Source organism: Amblyomma americanum, chromosome 1 (genome assembly GCF_052857255.1).
Source record: "Amblyomma americanum isolate KBUSLIRL-KWMA chromosome 1, ASM5285725v1, whole genome shotgun sequence".
Taxonomy (NCBI): domain Eukaryota; kingdom Metazoa; phylum Arthropoda; class Arachnida; order Ixodida; family Ixodidae; genus Amblyomma; species Amblyomma americanum.
Genome location: NC_135497.1, coordinates 84,806,420 through 84,831,567, shown reverse-complemented (window position 1 = coordinate 84,831,567; position 25,148 = coordinate 84,806,420). Strand labels below are relative to the sequence as shown.

General features: G+C 48.7%; 1 protein-coding gene across 2 annotated transcripts in view; it reads right to left on the bottom strand.

The window, feature by feature from the left end:
* Window positions 1-14,264: 14,264 nt before the first annotated feature.
* Window positions 14,265-25,148, bottom strand: part of rau (RA domain-containing protein rau) — a 73,128-nt gene continuing 62,244 nt past the window's right edge. For both annotated transcript variants that reach the window (XM_077646066.1, XM_077646067.1), the window contains 5 exons: window positions 20,519-20,781; window positions 19,448-19,511; window positions 18,668-18,800; window positions 17,460-17,578; window positions 14,265-17,140 (listed from right to left, as the gene is read on the bottom strand). In XM_077646066.1, the coding sequence (XP_077502192.1) occupies window positions 16,997-17,140; window positions 17,460-17,578; window positions 18,668-18,800; window positions 19,448-19,511; window positions 20,519-20,781 (723 nt within the window). In that variant the 3' untranslated portion in view covers window positions 14,265-16,996. The remainder of the gene's footprint in view (window positions 17,141-17,459; window positions 17,579-18,667; window positions 18,801-19,447; window positions 19,512-20,518; window positions 20,782-25,148) is intronic.

The window sequence follows — 25,148 nt, the reverse complement described above, 5'->3', positions numbered from 1 at the left end:
ACAATATCAAAAGCTTTCTTTAGGTCGATAGCCAGGATGGCCTGTGTGTTTGCCTTTTTATATCTGTTAATAATGTCATGAGACAGTTGCAGCATGACCAGGGCCGGATTAAGAAAAATGGGGGCCCTGGGCTAATGCGCATGCAGGCCCCCTTTCCCTATACAGAACCCCCCCCCCCCCCCCTGTCGCCTGCTACGCTACTGGAAATATGCAATGTTTCATTTTAATTCCACCAAATTAAAAAGAACGAAGTGCGATCAGCGGGATTATTAATATTGTTATTATTATAAGTAAAACAACAAAACTTGCTTGAAACGCGTGCTGTTGTAAACACCAACACATATGTTCACTTTGTGATTAATCTGCATTCTGTTTTCAGCAAAAGCTAGGCTTTAAGGAAAAGTTTAGTGCACTAAAGATGAACAAGAATGTAGAAAAGACAACACAGCTCAGATGTCGATCCTTCTGAAGCTAGGCTTTGTTTGCATCACTAAGTTTAATCCCGTGAGGAGACGCATGGTTGTATCCAAAACATCCTTTATTAAGATTCAAGCATCAGACTGCAGTAATCGTTATACACGTTACTCTATAAATATGCAACAGATATATACAATACTTAAGGCAATACAAACAACATAAAAATGCACTAGAATACAAATGAAAATTACCAACTGTAATTACAAAGCATTATTTGAAAATATTTTCGTTAAAGGTAGGACAAGCAAGGACGACACCAAAAAAACGTGGCACTATCAATAACAACAAAAATAGTTCTTTATAAGCACGCTAAATATCACAAGAAGAACAAACAAGAGACGAACAACGATTTGCATATCTTGAATTACATTGATCAGCGTTTCATTGGCAACGTGGAGGCTGGGAGGCGACACAACGAACATATTGGAACTAGTCATGTATAGCGCCAACAGTCCTCTTTTAAAATGGCATCTTTCGCGCCTTCGCTTTGGCGAAATCAGATATAGTCTGTTCGAAGGATAGATCGCGGAGGAGGTGACTTTCAATGGACATGATAGCAAGCGCGTTCACCTTGTCGTCCAGGAGGCTCGAACGAAGGCGATTTTTTATCAGCGAGAACTTGGAAAACGATCGTTCGGTCTCACAGTTTGCCACGGGTATGCTTAAGTACATTCGCAAAGCAATAGAAAGGTTTGTAAACATATCAATAAGCTTTCTTTCGTGCAGCAACTTCATTATTCCCAGGGGACTCGTGTCCTGGCACACAGAGTTGTGCACAAAAGTTCGCAAACTGAACGATTTCAGCGGGAAATTCTGGCTCCAAATCATTTTTGTAGGTTTTCACCAACTTCTCAGCCTGCTGTGCCACAGAGGCCTCGCTCCCAACTTCTGTCAGCAATTTTAAGAATCCGAACCTTTCGCAGAGTTCAGTGTAGGCAGCCTTTCGCACTCGCAAAGCAGAGCCTAGACTGTCAAGTACAACATTGTAGGTCTCTATACGATAAACTTTTTTCTACCTTGTAGCGCACTATCGCTTTTTTCCGTCCGGGTGCTCACTCAAAACGATGCGTTTGCCCTCATCCTGATAACATTGATTGGTACTTAGCGTGCGTGCTCTCTCTTCGAAGGTATCAAAGAGAGGTCGCAAAGAATTAACAAAGCCTTCTAGAGAGCTCAGCAGGTCTACAACAGTTGAAATGTCTAGGCCTGGTTTCTGAAGTTCTGCGCTCCTTTTGTCAAAGCGCTCCAAGATTTCACTGAAGAAAATCGCCATGAATGCAGTCTCTAGTTTTGTCATTTTCTTGAAGAGAGAGTGCACTTCGTTCCTAGTGTCATTGTTTTCTTCCTCGTTCTTTGATATATATATTCAAGGCAACACAAGACTGCACTGAAAATTTTCAGAATGGCCTTACATGATTCAGCGTGTCTTGACCACCTGGTCTGAGAGAGACTTTTCAAAACAAGGTGCTGGCCAGTTCCGCCCATGCTGTCCAAAAGATACCTCCATCGCTTAGGTGAGGCAGCAAAGAACACATACAGTATCTAAATTACAGTGAAAAATTTGACTGCCTCAAGGCAACTGTCAACGCTACACGCGCCAACTAAGTTCAGTGAATGACCAGCACACGGGACGTAGACTGTCAATTCGTTCAGGTGTTTGATTTGAGCTTGCAGTCCTTTGTATTTTCCTGACATATTACTCGCATTATCATAAGCTTGGCCCCTACAATCATCAATTGAGATGTCGTTGGTCGTCAAGAGAGACATCACGGTATCGAAAAGATACTAGCCGGTATGCGATTCGATGGGAACAAATCCAAGAAAGCATTCGTACACTTTCCCATTTAAATAGTATCGTAAAACAACTGACAGCTGATCAACGTGAGTAAGGTCTGGAGTCGAATCAACAATTAAAGAGAAGTATTTTGCGTGTTTCACTTCGTCAACGAGACGTTCCTTGACAGCCTTTGCCATATGCTCGATAAATTCGTCACTAATGGTTTTTGACAGATGCGATGGGTGACCTTTTCCTTTGTTCCCGTAGCGTTTGATGTGCTCCTCTAGAAAGGGATCAAACTTGGCAATGGCCTCAAGCACTCCCATATAACTGCCATTTCTCGGTGAACCAAAAATCTCCTCACTGCCCCTAAACGCTAGGTTGCGCTCAGCTAGAAGCTTAACTACAACGACTACGCACTTCAACACCTCTGTCCAGTAAGCAGTCTCAGTGACAAGATGCTTAACTAGCTCCTTGTCAATTGTGCTGCTCGAGTTAGAGCGCGGGCGAGCCATGTTTCCACGCAGTTCCGGTGCTCGACGCTATTTTTATGCGCGCAAACCTTTTCTTCCGCTCTTTTCCAATAAGAAAAGCCGTGCGTGGTGAAAATACAGGGGTTGCTTGAAATCGAAAATAGTTTGCACATGAAACAGTAAACTGAACCTTTGGACTCCGAGTACATTAACCAGTGTCGCTCGTACGCCTCCCCATTTACGAAACGATGAGGGGACATAAAGCGTTTCTGAATTTTGTATTGCCTTTCGGAAGACGGAAAATTTTCTGCACGATTTTGAAAATACAATGGCCCTTTCTCATGGCATACATTCCGAAAGCTGTCAGTAATAACGTCCGGCCACTTAGCAGGGTTACTTGAGATAATCTCGCAACGTACGTCTTGCTACGGGGGTGTCTGTACTTCTCTGTTGCCGCAGCGAGAAGCCGTCTCATTCGTCCTCTCGAGGCACACTTTGTAGGTGGGAACATGATTATTTGAAGCCAAACTAACAGGAAACAAGTGAGTCTGTTCTTGGAGTGTTGTTTCCTGGCGCTCGTCAGTAGAAGGATGCTCATCGGGGAGGTTTGGCACCTGTTGATCAGCAGTAGTAGAAAGCGGGCGTGGCGGACCGGACACCTGGAGCTTTGTGGCAGGGGCCCGGCCGAGTAGCATAGACGTTGCTGACTCAGGAACAGGACAGGACTTGGTTAGCGTCGGTTGCTCAGAAATATGGACGACCGAGGTTGACACCGTTTTCACAGGATCCAGACAACCAAGATGAGTCAAACCTTGCTTCTTGCAGGAAACCGTGGTGATGGAGTTGGCAAGTCCTCCACAGAAGCACAGTCGGTACTATTGGTAGTTTGACACGGACTCTGGGTAGAGAAATCATACTGCTCCGCGGAAGCTGCATTCAGTAGGTACCTTGTCATCTTTGGTAGCTTCTTTTCCCGCTCTTCTCTAACTTCGCCTTTCATTTAGACGCACCACTTTGATGCTTCCGACCGAGCATTTTTGCATGAATGGATGCTAATTGTTCACCGCACCGGGCACTTCGTCAGTCCGACGCGACCGCAGGTGTTCAACGGTGGCCGTCCCGATGACTGGCGCACGCTGCCTGGATGGTCCGTGGCTAACCGAGAGTGGTGCGTCCCCTGGGAGCTCCTCAGCGGGCGGGTTTATGCAAGCTTAACCGGCGGCTCGGGGCTGAATCGCAGCCCGCGATCAACTTCCTTTCATAGACGCGCGCCGCGTCTGTCTGTTGTTAGCGCCAAAGCAGGCGTTCACATACGCATAGAGTTCTTTGTACAAATTCCCTCCTTCTCCGTACAAACTAACTCCTTCTCCCGTTCCGGACTCGTCTTCCTATAGGCTAGGAACAATCGTCTGTTCTGGGAGGTTCTCGATTTTTCTTTCGCCCCGTCGACGCCGAGCGCGAGAACGAAGGGCAGAGGGCGACTCCTAGCGCGGGCAAAGTTACGCGCCCTCCGTCGCCTCTGCGTCATCTTTTTCTACTTCTTTCTGGAAAGTTCGGCGGCCAGTCTGACCTACTTTTTCCATCGAGCGCGCGCGAGGGTGCGCAGCCACTAGGCAGGAATGGGCCCTGGAGACAGGCCTTTGTGTCCAGCTCTCCTACTTCCCCCTTCACTCTTCCACAACCCTAGCCCAAACAGTGAACATTCCATGCCCCACGGCAAGCGGACAAAAGCACGTGTGACGTCTTCTTTCCTTTCCTGCCTAGACTCTGCCATCAGACTCATCACCATCTGCTATGGGACTCATCCTCCCCCGCCCAGATTACCATCACGGTAAAGAAAAGTCGAATGGGAGGCACTGTTGGGTTCTGCAGCACATCCTTTCTATGAGAAGGTCAGCGGCGGAACTATTTGACAGGTGGAGGGTGGCGTGGTGGTGACGAGGGGCAAGGGAGATTTAGGTCCTCATCCCACATTACATGTTTTAGGTGTTTCCCCCTTGCCCCTCCTCTCCAGACAGCACTGGACAGACGGACTGACAGGAAACCACGAAAACTTTTCCAAGCAAACGCACCTCGCTTCGTAAGAAAGAGGGCCCCGCCGGGGTGTCGGGGGATTCCTGTTTTTGCAGCTCGACAAGCTCTCCCCAAATGATCAGGCTAAACGCATGCTGTTAAATTAGGCGGGGGCCCCGTCTGCTCGTTCTGGTTTTCTCGCTTCATATATGTCGCTCGAAGTTCCATTGTCCATGGTTCCATATACTAAGCAGGTTAGAATAAATGGGCCCCCTTCTCCTACTGTCCGAGGTGAGGCCCTGGGCTGCAGCCCCCTTAGCCCCCCCCCCCCCTCCCCTTAATCCAGCGCTGAGCATGACGTCCCGCGTACAGAGCCCCCTTCTGAAGCCCACCATGGTGTGCGGTAGGAGAGAGTAGAGTTCGGCATAGGTTTGTTACGCACAACGTGCTCCATTGCCTTGCCTAAACAGGAAGTAAGGGAGATTGACCTAAGGTTATGAAGGCTTATTTTCTTGTTGGGTTTGGGGATAAAAATCACCTTTGCATGCTTCCAGGATTTGGGTATGCTACCTGTCTCCCAGCACTGATTCAAATAGTCCGTGAGTGTGGTGACCGATTTTGTGTATGCAAACGCAATTACTCAAAATTTGTGGGCGTGCCTGGTGCAGTATGTCGGAATGACAGATCGGTTTAAACTCCGTCGAAAGGCAGGTAAAGAAGCTGGGACAAGCTTTTTTTTTTTATCTGCCATATGAAGTCTACTGCGAGGTTTATCTTATTAACAGACAGATATGTGTACCTCTCTTGGCATGAGATGCCTTTAGTGTACGGGAGCAGCCGAAATAATATAGTGCACGCTTCGGCGTTTCAACTTTTCTCATGCGTTCCGTTGGGGTATTGAGGTCTCACCAGCGGCATTCGCTAGCATACGTCTGCTGCGCACTCGCAGTCGCAGGTGCGCACCTGTCACTGCGGTCGCGTCGTTGGAGTAGGGATGGCAACACCTGCCACTGCATGCCACTGCGCGTGCGCAACTGAGCTACAACCGTTATGTTTGTAAACAGAGGCGGCGCTGCGCTTGGCAGCTACGCTGCGAATATTTATTTTGTTGGAGTGACCGACTTCGAACTTAAGCATGCGATTTTTTTTTTGGCGCAGTGGAAAGATTATTGTCTAGATGCGCAACTACGGAACTATTTTATTTGAAATGCTGTCGAATATTTTTACCAAGAATTATCCGGTCACTGGATGCGCTCGTTTTTAGGTATCCCGATGCTGGAAACCACAAAGAGAGCTTCGGCAAAAGGCACGCCAAAGCTAACCATCCGGGCTATGCATCAAAAACAATGAGGCCAGAGGAGAAACACGGGAGCGCCAGGAAACCAAACAACGCATGCGTATCACGCAGTCGCGCAAACACCCACTAGGAGAGTGACCTATAAAGCACGCGCGAGCTTCAGGCACCCAACGCGCGAAGACAAAATACTCTTTTCCGCTCCTACATGTGCATAATGTTTTTTTTTTAAGCGACAGAGACGGTGCACGTGTCGCTTCCTTGAAGCCTAATGTGAAATGCTTTCAGTATCTCTCTTCCCTTTCTGTTTATTCCTTTTCATATATTACCGAGTCGAAAGCCGACTCGCAATATTTACGTCTACAATGACGCTGAAGCTTATTTTGACCCGACACATTTTCCAAAGACTTACTTTCACGTTCCTGCCACGTGAAAATTCACGCTGTTCTCACTCGTATAGTGCACCTTACTACCGCATGTGACGCGTGTTGCGCACCCAACGAACTTGTTGGCATGTTTGATAGGGCTGCAGCCGGTGGGAGCTTGCTTTCTTCCGCTCTACTTCTTCCTGTGCTTGTTGAGCTATTATATTGAGCTAAAACGTAAATTTGGTCGATGCCATTGGCTGGAGAGCCTCCGTTGAGAGGCACTTGCCGCTTCTTTCTTGAGTTGTATGCGACTTCAGTCGCATTTTCAAGCGAGGTTTTCCAACTGGTATGGGCAAAGAGCACTGGATTTTTTCGTACAGCGTGCAGCTTCAGCGGTGCAAGCCGGAGCAGGTGGCGTTAGCCGATTAGACTCTCTTGGAGCCTTTAGCTATGCTCTATGTACGCCAAAATGTGACCTCAGGGCATTAATATGCCTTCGCAGTTTCGCCTGTGTTGCGTGTTCAGAATTAAGGGTGGCAGATTTATGGGCCGGAACATTATGTTTTTTGAGATTCAGATTATATTTTCCAGCATTCGCTCGATGGATTCCTAGGCTAAAAGACACGTATGTACGTGGCTTGACAAACTCCCAGGAACCAATGGCAGCAGACGGGAATGTTTCTATACCTGCAAAGTATAAAAATATTACAACACAAATTGCGTGGTTAAAACAATACACGAAGCACACCTGTGTATAAGTATATCATAAAAAAAGGAAACACTGCAGATAATACGGATGACAGTACAGACAAAAAAATATTTACTATGATGCCTTCGAACTGTGCGAACAAAATCTGAAGCACTTGGCGTTCCAAAATGTAGCGCGACAAAATGCAGCACCTAGAAGTACAAAGCAGCTAAGCAGTGCAGAGAATCTGCAAAGTAAACGCAGAAAAAGTATTACACATCGAGGCACACAGAGCAAATTAAAAGGACAAAGCAAACAAGTGAACAAAGTAAATAACGAACAATGTAGTCTATAATGCGGCAGTTTGAAAACCGTGGGACAGTAACTGTGATATTACAAAATACATTCGCAGTTATGAAGTATAGACGACATTGTTTTTATTTTTGTTTCTTCAAAGTGGTTGGGATGAGGTGAAGACTGTAATAACTTGTAATTTGTGCGAAAGTGTGGCATTGCCTAGACATATAGGTGCTCTGTTTGCGTACATTACTACTGCGCTGTTGCAGAGTTGCAAGAGATGTTAAAAAGTATAATAAATTCACGTGATGAAAAATACATTGTGTGCAATAAACGAATTTCGTAAAGATGGTCAGCTGGAATGAAGACACAAATGCTTCCTTCGTTCTCGACTTACGTTCATCCATTGGCAATGTAACTGACCTGTCTTTGTAAGACGAGAATCCTATTTATGTTACTCTTGGTGGTATAGCAGCCAATGGTAAGTTACACTATGTTAGCTGAGAAACAAAAAGAACGAAATATATTTGTATCTTTAATTTCAAAGTTGCATTGTTAACAAAATAACACCCAAATGGGATTAAATGGGTTGTCCTCCAGAGCACAGCCAAAAGGAGGTTTTATTTACTTCATATAACTGGAGTGTTTTATTTACTCCCTTAAACAGGGGAGGAACACTATTTATGAGTACAAGGGAGTAAACTTTTTACTACCCACAGAAATAGAACCCAAAAATGGCGTCATGTTTATCCTCATTCAGTCTAATTCTTACAGCAGTACAATCGGCGGAGACTGGCAGTTGCTGCGTGGGCCACCGGCAATTCAACTTCGGAAACTTAGCTGCCCTGATGTGACCCCGCGTCACGCGTTCTTTTCGCCGTCTGCAAGCCCAGCAGCGGCGGCAGGAGTCGACTGCTTGCCGTCTGCTTTTGCTGTACGAGCTCGTTTGGTTGGCTATGATCGTAGATAAAGCGATGCAACATTAGAATCAATAGTTCAAAACTGAGAAGGAGTCTCAGAGTAGTTTTCACGGTTTTCATGCTCCATTATTGAGTGCAGTGTGTGAAACAAGTCATTTAGCACATTTTTTACTCTATATGGACGGAGTAAATGTCTTTGCTTTTCTGCATATGGAGTTTAAAGGGCGACGCCAACCATTTAAACTCCCATTTGGGTGTATTCTTGCTTACAGTGTAGGAAGGTACGACGTCGTGAGAAAAACGCGGTTACTGATGAATGTTTTGACAGAGAAAATGAACGTGAGTATCCCAGTTTAAGTGAGAACTAGGCTTCAAGTATTTTGTGTTCATTTACGATTCGTATCTGCTCACATCCCGAGCTCAGGGTACCAGTAATTTGCACAGCTTTATTTTTGGCTCGAAATACGGTAGCTTTCCCGTGGCAGGATTTATTTTCATGCGGTTCATTTTTGACGGTGAAGATAACATTTGCAGTACTTCATTGCATTTTATTTGTACATTTTGAACGGATACGAGCAGCGTACTAGTACCTTGCATATAATCAAACTGAATCGAATAATAAATTTTCGTGATATTATTAATATATATATAAAACAAAAAGGAGTCTAATACGTACGCCACCTTTAGGTACTCCGCATTTTATTGATATTAAATCTGGTCTTTCGTTATATATACACACACGCACTGTTTTCTGTTGGCAAGGCACCATTTAAGCAATTATAACGGTATTCCACGAACACCATAGGATTGAAGCTTACTTATGAGCGTGCTATGATCGAGCCAATCAAATGCTTTGCTAAAATGTACGAACATTTCCACAGTGTGCAGATAGTTTTCGATGTCTCGTAGGAATTTTTAGGTGAGTGTTAATAAAGCACTTTCGGTTCGCCTATTTTTCGGAAGCCAAATTGGTGGTCTGTCACGAAGTTTGATTTGTCAAAGGAGTTTGTTATGCGACATGAACGAACTTTTTCTAGTCTAGAAAAAACATCAGAAGTACGGATATAGGCCCATAGTTTATCGGCAGGTTTCTGTCAACAGCTATTAATACTTACAAACTGAAAGCGGTGTGCAAGATATGACGAAAGAAGCGCATGAACACGACCCCTAAAGCCGTAGTCAAAAGGTTTTGCCAAAAGTATATTATAATTGATGTAGTCGAAAGCCTGCGAAAAATCTATAAAAACACCAAGGGCAAGTTTTCTTTCCTCGAAACACCATAAGATATACTCTTTTTGGCTTAGTAATGCCGTCTCGGTAGATTTGTGTTTGATAAAACCAAACTGCGAATCTGTTATTATTTGGTGTTTGTCACAAAAGCATGATATTCGCGTGTGGATAATTTTTTCCAGTCCTTTAGAAAAGATTGGCAGCACGGAAACTGGCCTGTAATTTGAAACACAAAGCTTATCTCCTTTCTTATATAGTATTGTGCGTTTTTATCGCTGACACTTTCAAAAATTTCCCCGCCTCAACCGCTGGCTCATTTGCGATGAAACCGCACACAGAGCTTGCGTATTATGGTAACTTTTGTATCGTAGGAAGTTTGACAACGGTACTTACTTAGTTGAGCCGTGCATGATGTGAAAACATAATCGTCTACGTAGAGATCGGCAACCAAAACCCGCAGACGACGCTTTTTCGCTGAAGGGCGGCAGTGGCGCCATCTGTTTGCGGTAGCGCAAAGCGTCACGACAAGGCCGTCGAGGAGAGCGTTGCAAGGAGCGCGGGCCCTTTGAATATGCCGTTCCTGTCGTTTCGTCTGCTTCCACTGAAGCGTTTACAACATCTTCGACTAATTAAGCGGAAAAATATCAGAACAAATGATTTAGCGAGGCTTTACCTTTTAAAGAATATTCTTTGCAATGCTCGCCTCGGCGGCCTTGTCGTGACGGTTTCCACTGCCCAAAACAGATGGCGCCACTGCCGGTTCTCAGCGAAAAAGCGTCGTCTGCGGGTTTTGGCTCGCTGATCTCTCGTAGACGCTTACGTTTTCGCATCATGTGCGCCTGAACTAAGTAAGTACCATTGTCAAACTTGCTACGATACAAAAGTTACCATAATACGCAAGCTCTGTGTGCAGTTTCACAGCAAATGAGCCAGCGGTTGAGGCGGGGAAATTTTTGAATGTGTCAGCGATAAAAACGCACAATACTGTACAAAGCAGTTACTTTAGCAATTTGCATGCGCCGTGGAAACACTCCGCATTCAAAACTTAAATTAAATATATGTGCTAAAATTGGAGCTAGAATATCTAACACATGCTTCACAGGCCGTATCTGTAGATCATCCGCATCATGGCATCTGCTGTTCTTCGTGTTAAAAAAATGCAGTGAATACTTCAGAACATGTAATTGGACTTAAATACATAGAATCGCTGCTTTGCCTGATGAGAGCATCATATGATATGCTTGACGAACTTTGGTATTCTCGGGTAACGAAATATTGATTGAACGCCTCTGCTAGTTCCTGCCCATTTACATTTCATCCATGAATAAGTAGGTACTTCTTGAGGAGAGCTAGGCTGCGGTGTACGTAAAACAAGGTTGTTAATCTGGTTCCATAACTTTCGGGAATCACCGTCGCATGATTCGAATTTTCCGTAGTAATACGAAGCCCTAGTACGCCTTAACTTTTTGTTTAGCTTATTTCTGAGGACTTTGTATCTTGCTAATAGTTCGGGATCACGTGTTTTAATGAAGTCTTGGTACATTTTTGGTACAATCAATACATCCGCATATCTACCGTCGACAGGCATGCATTTATTTGCTGTTAACATTTTGCTGTCGTCAAAAGCGTTCCACATTGGGTTTCTATGGTCATCTTAACTGCTCGAATCGAGCGGTGGAAAAACTTTTAGAAGAAAGATTTTGCCACGCATCGGAAGAATGGGCCATTACATTCAGTATTTCCGTAACAATACCTTACAATTCTTCAGTATTCAAAATTTTTGTCCAAGAACGTTGGACACGAGAAAGAGGACGGCCAAGCTCAAACTGTGCAGTCGCCCGACTGAGTTGTTTCGAAGGGCCTAACCCACGAAGCTGCTCCTGTGGTGTCAGGATAGCAGTTGAAGCACTGAGGTGTGGGCCTGCTCAAGCCATTCCCGCATGATGTGCCGCGCAGTCGCTGGTGATACGTGTAACCGCGCGTTCATTGTAGTCGCATTCAAAAACATTGTTCAAGCATACCTGTAACCGCCTCTATACTTTCAGACAGCACATTATCCTATCGTCCGAAGGAACCGCGCTGCCGCACGCACCGGGAGACGCTCGGTTGTTTTCGATAACCCGGCTATGCATCGGTAGCAAAATGACACATTTGTTTGCTGGCTTACTCGCCGCTTCCTTGGCGGGCTAGAATGTGTAGCCACAATTTCGATAAGCGAGCGCTAGTGGCCACAACATTTAGAGAACCCCTCAGGCTTCGCGTGCTTGGCTCATAACTGAGGGAAGTCCAGAATATTATTTTTTTATGGGAAAGCTTCACTACGCCAGGTTTTCAAGAGGGTAGTGTAGTTCCGTTTATGACCTTGAAAATCTTTAGAGGTCAAACCGTGGAGCAAAGTCACGTAGGCCATGGTGGTGCATATATGCTAAACCAAGATGGTGGGCCACCCCCCAAATCTCTCGAAGGTCAAAGTCAAGGGTTGAAGATCTGGGACAACTTGCGATGCTGTATGACGGTGACGTCATATAAAAAGAATTTAAGTAAACAAGCACATCATGGAGGTAGATGCTTTGCTTGACAACGGGGGCGGAGCCACCGTCTGTGACGTCAGTTGGGGGGGGGGGGCTGTGTATACATACCAACCGGTTTTGCGATGGAGGAGGAAGAACATCCTGCCGTGCTAGCGCGCCGGAAAGCGAAGCTTCAACTTTTCAGTGATGCCAGGAAGAAACGCCGTGCCGAAGAGACAGAAGAAGAACGTGCGACACGCGCCGATAAACGACGGAAGAGTGCTACTGGCAAAGAAAGAGCAGAAAGTACTTCTGTGCGTCTAACTAGTGTGGTACGTCTAACCATCGGCGCAGAGTCGGAGGTTTCTTTCGCTTCTCACCAGGTGTAACCAAAGCTAAACCACAGCTAATTTTTTTTCAGCGCTTCAAAATTCCACCACTTGCGGTTTCTTTGACGTTCCACGACACTCTTTTCACGAGAACTTCGTCTCTCGAAAATTTTCTGTTCCAGAAGTTATATAGCCCTTGGTATTTGTGTTTTGAACCATTTACTATTTGAAGACAAATATGGGCAATATTTCAAGAAATCTGTCCTTCGGATTTTTTTACAAAATTGTGCTTTCTTCACTATTCGCTATGCAAGGTTTAGGGTGCTTGTGTAGCTTAATTGAACGCCGGTGAATTGAATTCTATTTATCTTCGAGTTGAAATTATTTGAACACCGGACGATGCTCACTCGCATGTACAGTCATATCTCCAATGCGGTTAATTATTTGAACACCGGACGATGCTCACTCGCATGTACAGTCATATCTCCAATGCGGTTTGAGTGCATAGTTTCGATTTCCGCTCTTGTGGCTTAAGAATGTGATATGTAGAGTAAAATGTGGTAGAGCTTTGATGCAGTTAAACCGAGTAGATGCGCGAAAGCATGTGCTTAGCCTGGTATCGAATCAATTTGAGCAAGAGTCCGTGCAGCTGCGCGCCCACCAGAGCGGCGCATACGTCAACGTCTTCGGAGTGTCGTTGTGGGCGACGGAAGCGCAAGGCACGAAGGCGGCCCAAGATACAGTGCCCAAGAGGCGCACGCGCAGTCATGGTGGCACTCGCTGAGCGAGGCGACAACGCCTCGTGAGCTGCCGTCATTACGCAAAGCGCCCGCTGGCGAAACAGGTCCCGTGGCGCCATCTACCAGCACGGCCACTAACCAGCTCCAGTCGCACGGGTTGCCATCTAGGTAAAGCTTCGCACTTTTTTCTTTCTTTTTTTGCTGGGGTTGGGCCCCGTTAAAGAGTGCTTACTCGCTTAAAGAAAAAAGTGGCAACTTCGGTGCTGTATAACGGCATTTTAAGCAGACTGCTTCAGGTCATTGTCCTGCACAGTATACTACACGTAGGGGTTGCACTTTTCGGTATGAAGTATGCGAATTCAATTTTCAAAATTCAGTATCCTTGATATGCACGCCGCAGCTAGTTGGTTATTGAATAGGAGTTACACTTTAAGGAAAAAAAAAAAGAACGAACTATGGAAACCCGGGGTGTAGCGACTCGCGAGACGATGGTGCCGTTGGATCAGGGCAGTTGTGCGTTATGAGGCATTTCAGTGGTTCAGCGCGTTCCATCACTGCCCTCAACACGCAGACCACGTGGTGCCCCGCCCTCGACCTAGCTCAACGCAGCGCAAAATCCCGACGACGAGAACCCAGTTTTCAGCAGTAAACCTCCAGTTGCGATTTTTTCCGACGGCTCCATCATTTAGCTTCAGCAGCTTCAGTCACTTTTAATGGCGATAGCACTTCAGTCTACAAGCAGAGCTATACGTTCATTTGCCTTAATTACTGAAAAATCGACTGCTCGTGCTGAAAAATGGCCAGGCTAAATTCTTATTGGCTTTTGACAGCACACGAATACGTCATTCACACGTAGAAAAATTATTCGCCGGAAAAAAAAAAAAAACGACAACTCCGTTCTGAAACGAGCACCATTAAAAGTTCGCCGAATTTTCAAAAAATAGGACCCGAAAGCTCCCAAGGTTCTAGCTACTAACTTGCCAAACTTGAAAGCTTGAGGTCGTGCAAAGTACTTATCAAACTTCTAGAGGAACTTTCTATACATGTTCCGCTTACCTTTGGAATCTCACTTCGTGCGGGCCGATCAGACTTGCTTTGGCATTTATTTTCGAATAAGCGCAACCGGACAGAAATGACGAACACAGTTTCATAGAAACAATAATTTTATTGTTGCTGTATTTTACAATAATATGTATGTACAGAAATAAAATAGTCTATACTCTGCTTTGGTCATTGTAATGTGCTTCGAAAATAAAATTAAATAGAACATTGCAATATATATTCAGCTTCAGACTTCACATTCCTGGCATGTACAGCATCAAATGAGTAATAGCAACCACCCCCTCCCCCCCTTAAAAAATGAGAGAGAAGACCGTCAATACAAGAATGCCATCAACGCGAAAAACAGTTCAAGATCTCTTTGAAGCCGCCATACGCGGGGCCGCGGTACAGGGTAAAAAGAACGTGCGAAGTACTCTGCCCAGGCAACGTTTTTCTTAAGAGGCCCTCTCGACAACGGCAATAAAACTGACACGACAGCGTCGCACGTCAAGCCTAAATGCAGTCTGTCATGCAGAGCAGCAGCGCTACTGAGCAATTTTTTTCTCCTTCTCGGTTTTGCTCGCTTAAGTAATTTTGTAGGGGCTGCGCTCACACTTTTGAACTAAACAGCGGGATCGCGCCTCCGATATGGCACCGCTCGCGTTTTGCCGCAGAGATACTGGCGCTCCCAACGCGAACACCGTTCCACAGCATTGATCAAGAGCTCTCTTCTACTGCCATGCGAAGCGCCGGCGGCGAGGGAGTGCCCTCGTTCGGCTATGCAGGAGAGGCGCAGAACCCCAACGCTTATCGGTCGACAGCCGGCACAGTGCGGCAGATCGCAGCCTTTGATGAGCCGCCAGCGTCTCGAGCGTATTCCTTACAACCGTTACCAGAAGGGGGTGTCCAAAGCACAGCTGCAGGGCGATTCGATATCCAACACCGCTGTCATCGAGGCACCCTGTACAGGTGCAGGCAGAAGGAAATGAACGGACCACGGTCCACTGCTTCATCCGAATTAATACCTTTACAAGCAGAAATAAATATTAAGGCGCGTTCGTGTGCGACTGTATACACATCACATTCGCACACGTGCACAGTAAGTCTGTTACTTTTCGTTGAGCAATGCGCGAGTGGAGTGAGAACTACGCAGTACACTCCGTTAACTTCTGGCTGGCCTGTCTGCGCATCACACTCTCATCATGTAACTAGCATCTATTTTGAGTGTTTAGTGACACCCTCTAAGCCACAAAGCTTCAGATTGTGACCAGTTAAATGGGCAATGCTGGGCAATGGGCAACGCACTTAGACTTTGCAGAGTTATCAGCAAGTGGCTTCAACTCTTTATGGCGCATTGTTGTCTCCCAGGTTAGCCAGAGGGAGCCATTGCAGTTGATGCCTATAATATGAAGTGCTTCATTCGGCACTCAAGGTAGCTTCTGAACTTGATGAGAAGACGGGCACATTAAATTTTTGCGCTCACTCCTTGTTTGAGGAGGCCAGCCATCACATAAAGCACACCAATTGTCTCGTCACGAGAGTGTTCATGACGGTATATCTACATGTGCAAATAACTGCCGTGAATGTGTTTCGTCAGCATGCTTTCTATATGTTTCGTTGGCAGCTGTGCTGACAAAGTACACAAAAAGCAAAAATGACTGCCGCTCTGCTTTACTATAAAAGCTAGCCTATATGAGAGTTTCTGCCAAATTTCAAGCTCCTTGTTTTTATGCTTTCAGGTTCTGAAATTGCAATATCAAAATTGCCTAATGCACCTGCAAGTACAGAAATCTGCAAATTAATGACTTAAGAAAAAAAAACATAAATGCCTGAACTTTTTTTTTTCTTCATAGGCCACATCAGGTATCTGTGGAAACAAAACTGTTGGATAGAAAATACAACAGCGCGTTACAAAGAGTCGAAATTTCACACCATGCAGAGCCTTCGTTATTTACGCTTTCTTGCATGACTAGTATGTTAGGCACTGACGACATGCATGATGACGTGTTGGTTGAGTAATGTGAGGCTCTTATCTTCAGTTCTCATTTATCTACAAAGCAGTCAAGACACTGTGTGATATATTACATGAATGTGAAAAAAAGCTATAAATGCTCTAGCAACCATGAGCAAACACTTCTGGGTATGCATCCTTCACTGGCATAGATCCCTGTGACCTTGTGGCTAAGCCAAGAAAATTTCCAGTGCACTTAGTAAACAATCTTCAAATACAAGAGACAATTCTTTTCAATGCAACTAGTATGCTCAAAAACCTGCCAGTGAACTTTTTAATGTAACACTTTACCAGAATGCTTTGCGCATATCTTTGGTCAATGATATTATACAAGCAAATGAATGTCCCCTTGAAACAGCAGCTCTTGCTGTCAGGGAATTAATTGCACACATATACAGCTCAAACTGTACAACGCAAAACAAAGCTGCACTGCTGAGAAGAGGAAGCCATTGCATCCTTCCTGCCACTAGTGGTCCAGTTATGTCTCAACCAACTTAATCATTTACATGCAATGCACCCGTTACGTCAACACACGGTTCAAATGGATATCTGGCATGTGCTCCGATCACTGCTTTCCAAGTGCAGAAACTTGGGACTTTTTTCACAGCATAATGCTGGTACCATGCACTGATGTGGGAGTACTGCTCATGCAGTTGCTCAAAGTAAACATGGAACACCCAAATCCTGTTAGTACTTACTCGTTTCTTACTGTGAAACTGCGCTAGAGCACCAGCACTATGCAACTTTAGCTGCTAATGCACATCTTATATGGACCACTGCGTGCAAGGAGCATGCATTTTCCATGACCACAAATTACTCTTTCATCTTTCAAATGTAAAAGCAATTTTCATAGTTGTTGTACGATGGCTTCAATGTAGGTGAATGGATAGCTGCAGGACTGAGCTCATTCCTTGACACATTCAGTCGAAAGTTGAGATGACCAGTCATATCTGTTTGGCAAGTCCAGGGCAGCTGCAAAAAATGCAGAGTATGCATTTTCAGATTTGTCTGTAAGGTCAGACCAGCCAAGTTTGCATCCTTACTCAGCAAACAGCATTTTACATGAAAGGTGAAGGGCAATATCCCTGCCTGCATTATGAGAATTTCACACACGGCATTGTACACAGCAATACAACATGCTTTGAAAATATACCTATCAAGGAAAATTCACAGAAAACAGAGTTACATATGACAGAAAAAAATACTGCAACAATCCTACATCTTTTTCCTTCATCCTTCACGCCGTCAAGCCTTCTTCCTTTCATGCTTTGGGCAGACCAATCAGGCTTACCTGGCGTTTTTGATGTGTGCCCTCCTGGTTTCTTCTGAGATGAAACGCGAAATGCTCTGGAGACGGCCAATTTTGTTGGATCCGCAAGGGGAGCTCGTGTGGATGAAGTGCTCTTTCATCTGCAAACAAAAGTGCACATCTTCTGAATACCTAGTAGAACACAAATCAGGGCAGTAAACAAATGTGTTACAAAAGCAGCACATCATTCACATCACTTTTTATGCAAAAAAAAAACATCCATTCATTACACCAAAACGCGACACATGAAGCTTGCGAATCATTGTGTATACATGCCTGACTTTCTAACTCTGCATGTCTCAAATCAAGAAAAGTTTGACTGCACCGGCTATTCTTGTTATGGACATCCATGTGCATTTATCTGCCTATACTCATATACTGCTATTATAGTAGAAGCAGCAGAGATAAACAGCTAGATCAGTAATTCGTGATAACTCCACGACTATTTGTCTTACTAGGAAAACTACCTAGGCGAGTTTATGACAGATCACAGCATAGCACTGGCAGCACTGACAGGCCATGCCAAATGCTGTGGACACCAGCTCCTCTCTCCACAGACACCGACTGCCACAGCAAAAGGCTGCTTACTATAAGGAAAGGGGGAAAAGTGCTAATGGTATCAGTTTGTAGTGCCCTGCAATTATGCGCTCAGGCGCACTTTTCAGCGCCCTTTGGGTGGCAGGCGCAGTACAGGCGGCAGTCCAACAGTGCCATAAACCATAGGATATATGTATTGCTACGCGTTTTATCAGAGGAAATCTGGTTGTGCTCAGTAGGTCTGCTGATAACAGTTCCTCACGCTACCCTGGGCGGCGCTCCTCTACTTGGCCGACTGTCGCTTGTACATCGGAACGACAGGACACATTGCACTTGTCGTCGTCCCCGACATGCACCATTTGGTGTCGTTCTAAAGTTGGGTTTCGTGTTTAGAGGAACGCGCTGGCGACGAAACGCCGAGTCTAGTTTTGCTGAAGCCGAACAAATTAAGCCAGTGGGACTACAACGCTTTTAGCGAGAACTGGAAGAAAAAAAAAGGAAATCCTGATTTCCTGGGTAAGATTCACATTCAGGATTCCACGAATTCGTGCTAAGCAAGCAAGATAAGCCCGTTACACAGCGCGGCAAGGACCTCGAAAAGGGCTCGGGAGCAACGATGGGTATTGCGTCCAGTCCAATTCGCGGATACTTACAGTTTTTGATGGGGCACACTTCGTAGAGAGAGTACTTGGATCCTCGGTCACTGGAGTTGTAGCAGTGAAGGACAAGCTGAACCACTTCTTCCGCTGTTGTCCGCTCCGACACCAGCAGGCTCTTGTACAGGGACTGGAGGAGATGGGGATGTGAACGAGAAAGGAAACGAGCACATCAGAACACGGCCGCCTTTGGGAGGATTGCGCGAACGCGCGCGCAGCAGCCCATTTGCAGGCAAGACCCTGCTCTTATGTTTCAGACCAGACCGACGCGACGGGTGAGGATGAAAATAACGCAGCGCAGTGTTGTTTCCAGCGAGCAGAAAACCACTGGATAATTTGTGATTAACCACCAAATAAAATTATTAGACATTTCAAGTGCGTGACATAAGGGGTTTACATAGTAAAGTTGCGGACTGTCAAACGAGGCACACAGATGCGAATTCTTGAAATACGTAAACAGTGTAAATTTCAAACACCCTGAGGCGTCACCGTTTGTTCGATCAAAGGTGCACGCCTGCCTCTTCGCACCGACGCACTCGCGCACAGCGCTCGAATGCGGCCGCATACTCGCGCTCCTCCAGTGTCTTGCACTCTTGTACGGAATGATGAAAATACAACTAGCGCCATCAGTGTACCACGTATTTTAATGGCTTGACGCTCTGTAAATAGAAAACGGCCCCTTCTCCATCCATGCGAACAAGGTCACCCTCAGTCGATGTAGCCTGGCCTTTGATAAAGAAGGGAGAGGGAAAAAACGATGGCTAAAGCAGTACTTACGCCCGCCATTAAACAGCTGTCGTAAACTTTGACCAAGCCTCCTCGCCTCATCTGAAGGAGAAATCTGAAAAAGACAAAGATGCGGGAAAACTTCGTGAGATTAGGAAACACGGCGCCTTGCAACAGTCTTTAATCCACCCCACCCACGGTCAAATTAAGAAGAAAAAAAAAAGGGGGGGGGGGGGTTGCAACGACTGCTGCTCTGTGAGAAAACCACCATGGCCGTCCCTTATCCACAGCGCTTTCCGACAGGAGGTGACCACACATTCTCCCCCGAGCAACCACACCAATGTCGCAGACAGTCAGGCATATAGGGGTCAGCTCTACCTCGACAGCATCGAAACACAGAAACAGATCGATTTGGTTTATGGTATATGGGGGTTTAACGTCCCAAAGCGACTCATGCTATGAGGGACGCCGTAGTGAAGGGCTCCAAAAATTTCGACCACCTGGGGTTGTTTAACGTGCACTGACATTGCACAGTACACGGGCCTCTAGAATTTCGCCTCCATCGAAATTCGACCGCTGCGGCCAGGATCGAACGCGCGTCCTTCGGGTCAGCAGCCGAGCGCCATAACCACAGAGCCACCGCGGGGGCTGAAAGAGATCAAATTAACTATCCAGTACATATCTTGGCCATCTACCCGAACCATTTGATCATAGGGCTGGTATTTCCCCATCCTGCCTTCCTGTACCGAAGCGCAGTCGGCAGTCAAAGCTTACGGGATGCGTGCGCCCGAGAAGAAATTTATGGTAGCGCTGCTTCGGAAACCAGTCGCCTGGAGCAGATGCCAAATAGAATTCCACCTTGACCCCCTCCGCGACCTACAGTCACTTCACTTAAGGCGATTCACTAGCGCGACAGCGCCGACATAATTTTCCTTTCTGCCTGCGCAGCAGTATTCCGTAAATTTTCGCTGTCAGCTGCACACAAATGCCGCCCCGAAAGCAGTTGAAAGAGAAACTGGGGTAATCTTGCGCTTGCATAACTCCCTGTCATCGTGCGGCGACCACCATATGCGCCCTCCCAGCGACGAGCGCACCGAGAGAGCAAGCAGGAGGAGCACGCACTTGGAGTCGCCCTTTGGGTGGCAGGACTGGAGCTCCACGGGCCGCGCCTCGTCGTCCAGCACCATGATGGTCCGGATGGGGATGCCGGTCTTGCGCACCCACACCTCCATGGTCAGGTAGAAGAGGTTCGGGTCCCGGTGCTTCATCTTGAACTTGCTCAGCAGCAGGCGCACCACGTCCGAGCTGGACGCGGTCGTGTCGATGCACAGCGTCTTGTACTCCATGTCGGCGCACAGCACGCGCGCGTACACCTTCACCATCGTCTGCGCACAGAGGGGGGAAAGAAGGAAAACGGGTTGGCAAGGCAGCCCCTACTACACTCGTCACTGCTGCCGAACCGACAGCCGAGAGAGAACCAACTGCGGGACACGTGCATGTCGCGGAAACAGGCAGTGGCGAGTCTTCACCAGTTACAAATTAAACGTCCACATCACGTCCACACTGTAGGACAAAGGCTTCTCCCACTGCGCCCGTCCCAGGCGTCAGCTTCATCCGCTCTCTGGTTAGAGTGTTGCCCACACTTTAATAACCCCCAGCCTCCTTTCGTTTCCCTTCCCGTGGAGCGCGTACAGTTCGTATACGCGTGCAGGCTGCGTGCCACGCATAGCGCCCCGCAGTCGGGGCCAATCGGCAAACCTTGAACTTGGCCCACCGTGGGCTCGCCCTTGCACGCGGCATGTAGCAACAGCCGCGTGCGGGCCTCCGCGGGAGCAGCTGCCGGTTCTCACCGAGGCCGAAGACGTGCGCCACGCCATGCGCCCGCAAATAAACACCCCGCGGCTGGGGAAAAACACGCGAGCAGCCTCCGCGAGTTTCCCAGATCGGTCCTCAGCGGGCCGGATCGGGCGCCGGTGGTCACGGAAGGACGCGCCCCGTCAACGCCAGGGAGACGCGCGCAGCTGCTGCGTCCAGGGAAGCCGCAGCACGCCAGCCGCTTCCGGGCAGTGAACGGGTGAAGAGGCGCGCGGAGTGTGTCGCCCGCGGACCGACGACGGCCCCCGCCAAGGACGCTCGGCGGCCCTCCTTCCCGGGGGAGAGCTCCTCCGCCGAGCGCTTCCACTTTTGAGGTAAAAAGTCAGCGAACCAGAGAGGCTCCCGCACGCAACTGTGGCCAACACGCTATGACGACGCGCAGCTCCTCAACAAAGCAAAAGGTCTAACGCAACAATACGCGGCACAAAGTGCCAGCCTGCAGAGCGGGCATTCACAGCGGAGCGCCGTTTTCCTGGAAGTCAGCGCGCAAGGGCGGCTCTAGAAATGCGCTCAGGGTGGGAATGAGATGAGAGACTTTCGTTCCTTCGCTCGCATTCACCGTCTAGTCTGACGATTCGCGGGACAAGACGCCGTTAACCAAATCGTGGCGTTTTGGTAAGCTAGGCGCGCGTTTATAGTCATACATATCAAGGGAGTGAAGACGAAGCAGAAACCAACGGGAGCGTCATGAAGCGGCAGAATAAATTTCAAGGTAGAAAGCGCGCGGGCATGCATGAAATTTCGCCTAGTGGACAACAGTGTTTCTTCCTCTCCAACTTGTAACCACACGACCGCACGGAACTCAGCATGGCGAAGGACCCATTCAGAGCTGCGTGATCATTGCCTCTTTCCTACTACCCAGTCTGCAGCGCTCATCGAAAAAATCAACAAAAACAAGCAAGCAGAACGAAGCGCGCACTGTATTTTCCACATCCGACCGCCTGCAAGACGGCAGTGCAAAAAGGCACGTCGCCGAGAGATAATTGTTGCATGAAACTTTCAGCTATGTGGAAATGAGAGCGAGACAATAGGCGGAAACGGGAATGTACGCGTGGGCAGCCGAGCTAGTGGTCTCCATTCTGAGGAGCACACGAGGGCGCACGCACACACACACACACCAACGACTGCGGCCGATGGTGCATGCAGCGTATACCGCACCCACTGGGGGAGGCGGACGCACCCGCAGACGCGTCTTTCAGCGATGGCCCCGCTGGCGGAGTGCGCCATCCCTCTCTCAGCAGCGTCGGACTGCGAAGCCCCCGCCGTCAAGGAAGCGTTGCCCCCGGTCGTGTTTTTCTGAGGAGCAACGCCTTAGCGGATGTGGGCTTGCCCCCCTCGCGGGCCTAAATCGATCGAGGAGTCCTCGCTTAGGAGCAGGAAGAAGATGCTGCCGCCAGTGAAAGGACGCGGCGGCGACCGAACACGCGGCCTCCGGGAGTATACTACGCCACGCCGCAGAAAGAATGCGCCAGCGATCACGTTGCCTAAGAGAACAGCAACGGAAACTACGACGAGCCGCGAAAGACACGCAGCTCCAGCTGTCGCGCACATTGCGAAGTTCTCACACGCCGCGATCACGAAATGATAACCGCGTTAAAACAGCACACACACACACACGTCTGGCGGCAACGAAAGCTACGGGCATATAACGACCAAAGCCGAAACACGAATCACGCCGGCGAAAGAGTATGCTCTGGTTGATGCAAACGGTTCGCCTTTCATTCCGGCGGCCCGCGACGCTGCCTTTCGAAATAGAGGACGCCTTCTTACGTATGCGTCGCCACGACACCACCAACGAGCGGTTCGGACACGAAGCATAAATTCGCGCTTGTAATGAAGGAATTTGAAGTACAGTACACGGGAGTGTACGTGCAAAGAGGGGCTTTGTTCGGGAAACTTTTCATCTCGTTGCATCAGGTGGTTGCAGCAGCGACTATCAAAAGCCAAGCCAAGGAAGCTGCTACAGTATATCGCCTTTCCAATAAACGTCGCAAAAACGGCTCGCGGCGGCTCTCGCAAAACACTCCGGCTAGCGCGCACATACGAAGTGCACACGGCTGCTCGCACGCTTTGTGGCCGCGCACAGAACGGCGGCGGGGCGAAAACGGCCCGGGCCACTTAACGCGCAAAAGCGGCGTTTCGAAACGGCCAACTTTTCGCCGGCGCCTCCTGGGCGAGAACAGGGCCGGCGCGTTCATTATGCGTGAGAAATTGTTACGATGCGCAGCGAGCGCTCGAGGCGAGAACGCGCGGCGGCGACGACGCTCCGGAGCAGATCTTTTGTGGAGCCTCGGTTAAGCCGCGACATTATGTAACGCCGCCGCCGCATAATGACCGGGCCGCCCGCGTACAAAGGACGCCAGCTTTGAAGAGCGCACTGTCCCGTTGGGCAAATGGACGGACGCTGCCCGAGAAAAGTTGCGAAATTTCCAAGCGGGCTCTTCGAGAGCACGCAAGACGGTGCACCGCCAGTTGGGGCGCACTCGTCGCTTCCTGCGGTCTGACACGGGCGGCTTCGCGTCCGGGCCTCGGGCGATGCGCGCCGAACGTCCAATATAGACGCGGCGACACGCCGCGCGGTCACGCTGCGAGTGCACGGGTGGTGGCGCGTGCCCGCAATGTGGGTCGCCGACAGCGGCACTTGCAAATGCACAAGACACGTTCTCGATGACCTGTTCTTGCCGCATCAGCTAACGCGAGACAATCGCGCATTTGCAAGGCACGACAGTCGCTCGGCGCGACAAAACGAGCCCACAATGCGGCGGACGGGGCTGGACGAGCGTCTGCCGTCCGCGGCTTCTTCCGCGTCTTCGCAAACGTCTCGCACCGCCAGATCGGGGCTCCAGATAGGGCGGCGACACGTCGGCCTCCCCCCCGTTCCTCCGGGAACATCCACGGCGACCATTGTCCCGAGCCACGGCCGCTAATGAGCCGTGCGGAGGAATTCCCCGGCCCGCGGTTCCCGGGAGCGCGCCGCGGAATGCCGGCCTGTGAGGCGAACGCCTCCGCGAAAGGGCGACGGAAGCGGAGGCTGCTCGGAGGAGGACCCGAGCAGCGGCGCTTCTCGGCACGGGGTTCCAGCGCCACGCCTAATGCACGACCGCTTGTTCCTCCTATAGAGACGAGGGCCGACTGCAAAGGACTACTCGCAGCGCCGGACGACCGAGAAGCCGCTCGTTGCGAACAAAGGGCATACCCCTCCCCCCCATTTTGTCTGCATTCGGCAAGCACACCGCGTGCGCATGTGCATCAGCTCGACTCGGTGTGTACTTGGGAGGCAATATGGCAATCACGCTCTTGACGACAATAAGGAACACGCGAGGACACATCTCTGGCTGACATCAGCACACTTTACAACGACCGTGCGGGCAGCCGCGCGAGGAGGAGGGGAAAAAAATGAAGCAGGGAGTCTGAGAAAAAAACGAACGTTACGTGAGTGGTGCAGAGACGAAGGCGCAGCACGAATGCCGCCCGTCAGAGCGTAGCACATGCGAAGCACGGCGGCACGCAAATTTTTCATTAAGGACGGAAATAATTGCCGCATTCCTGCAGCCGCGCCGGTGACGATACGCGACGACCGCCGTCGCTGGAGCGCATTAAGGCACACCGTGTCCGAGGCGACCGTTGAAGTCTGAAGAAGGGGGGGGGGGGGGGGTCTATACGTCTCTGCCGGCGATTATTCGTGCCGCCAGCGACAAAAGAGCGGCTCACGGCGTTGCGACGGCGCGACGTTACACAGGTGCCGAGAGGGCTCCGTCGGAGAGAGCCCCCCCCCCCCCAACTGGCCGTTGGCATGCGCGCACTCTCGCCGCCGGTGCCAGCCAGAGGACGACGACGCGTCTTCTTCCCTTTGTTGCGAGCTTTTGTAATTGCCCCG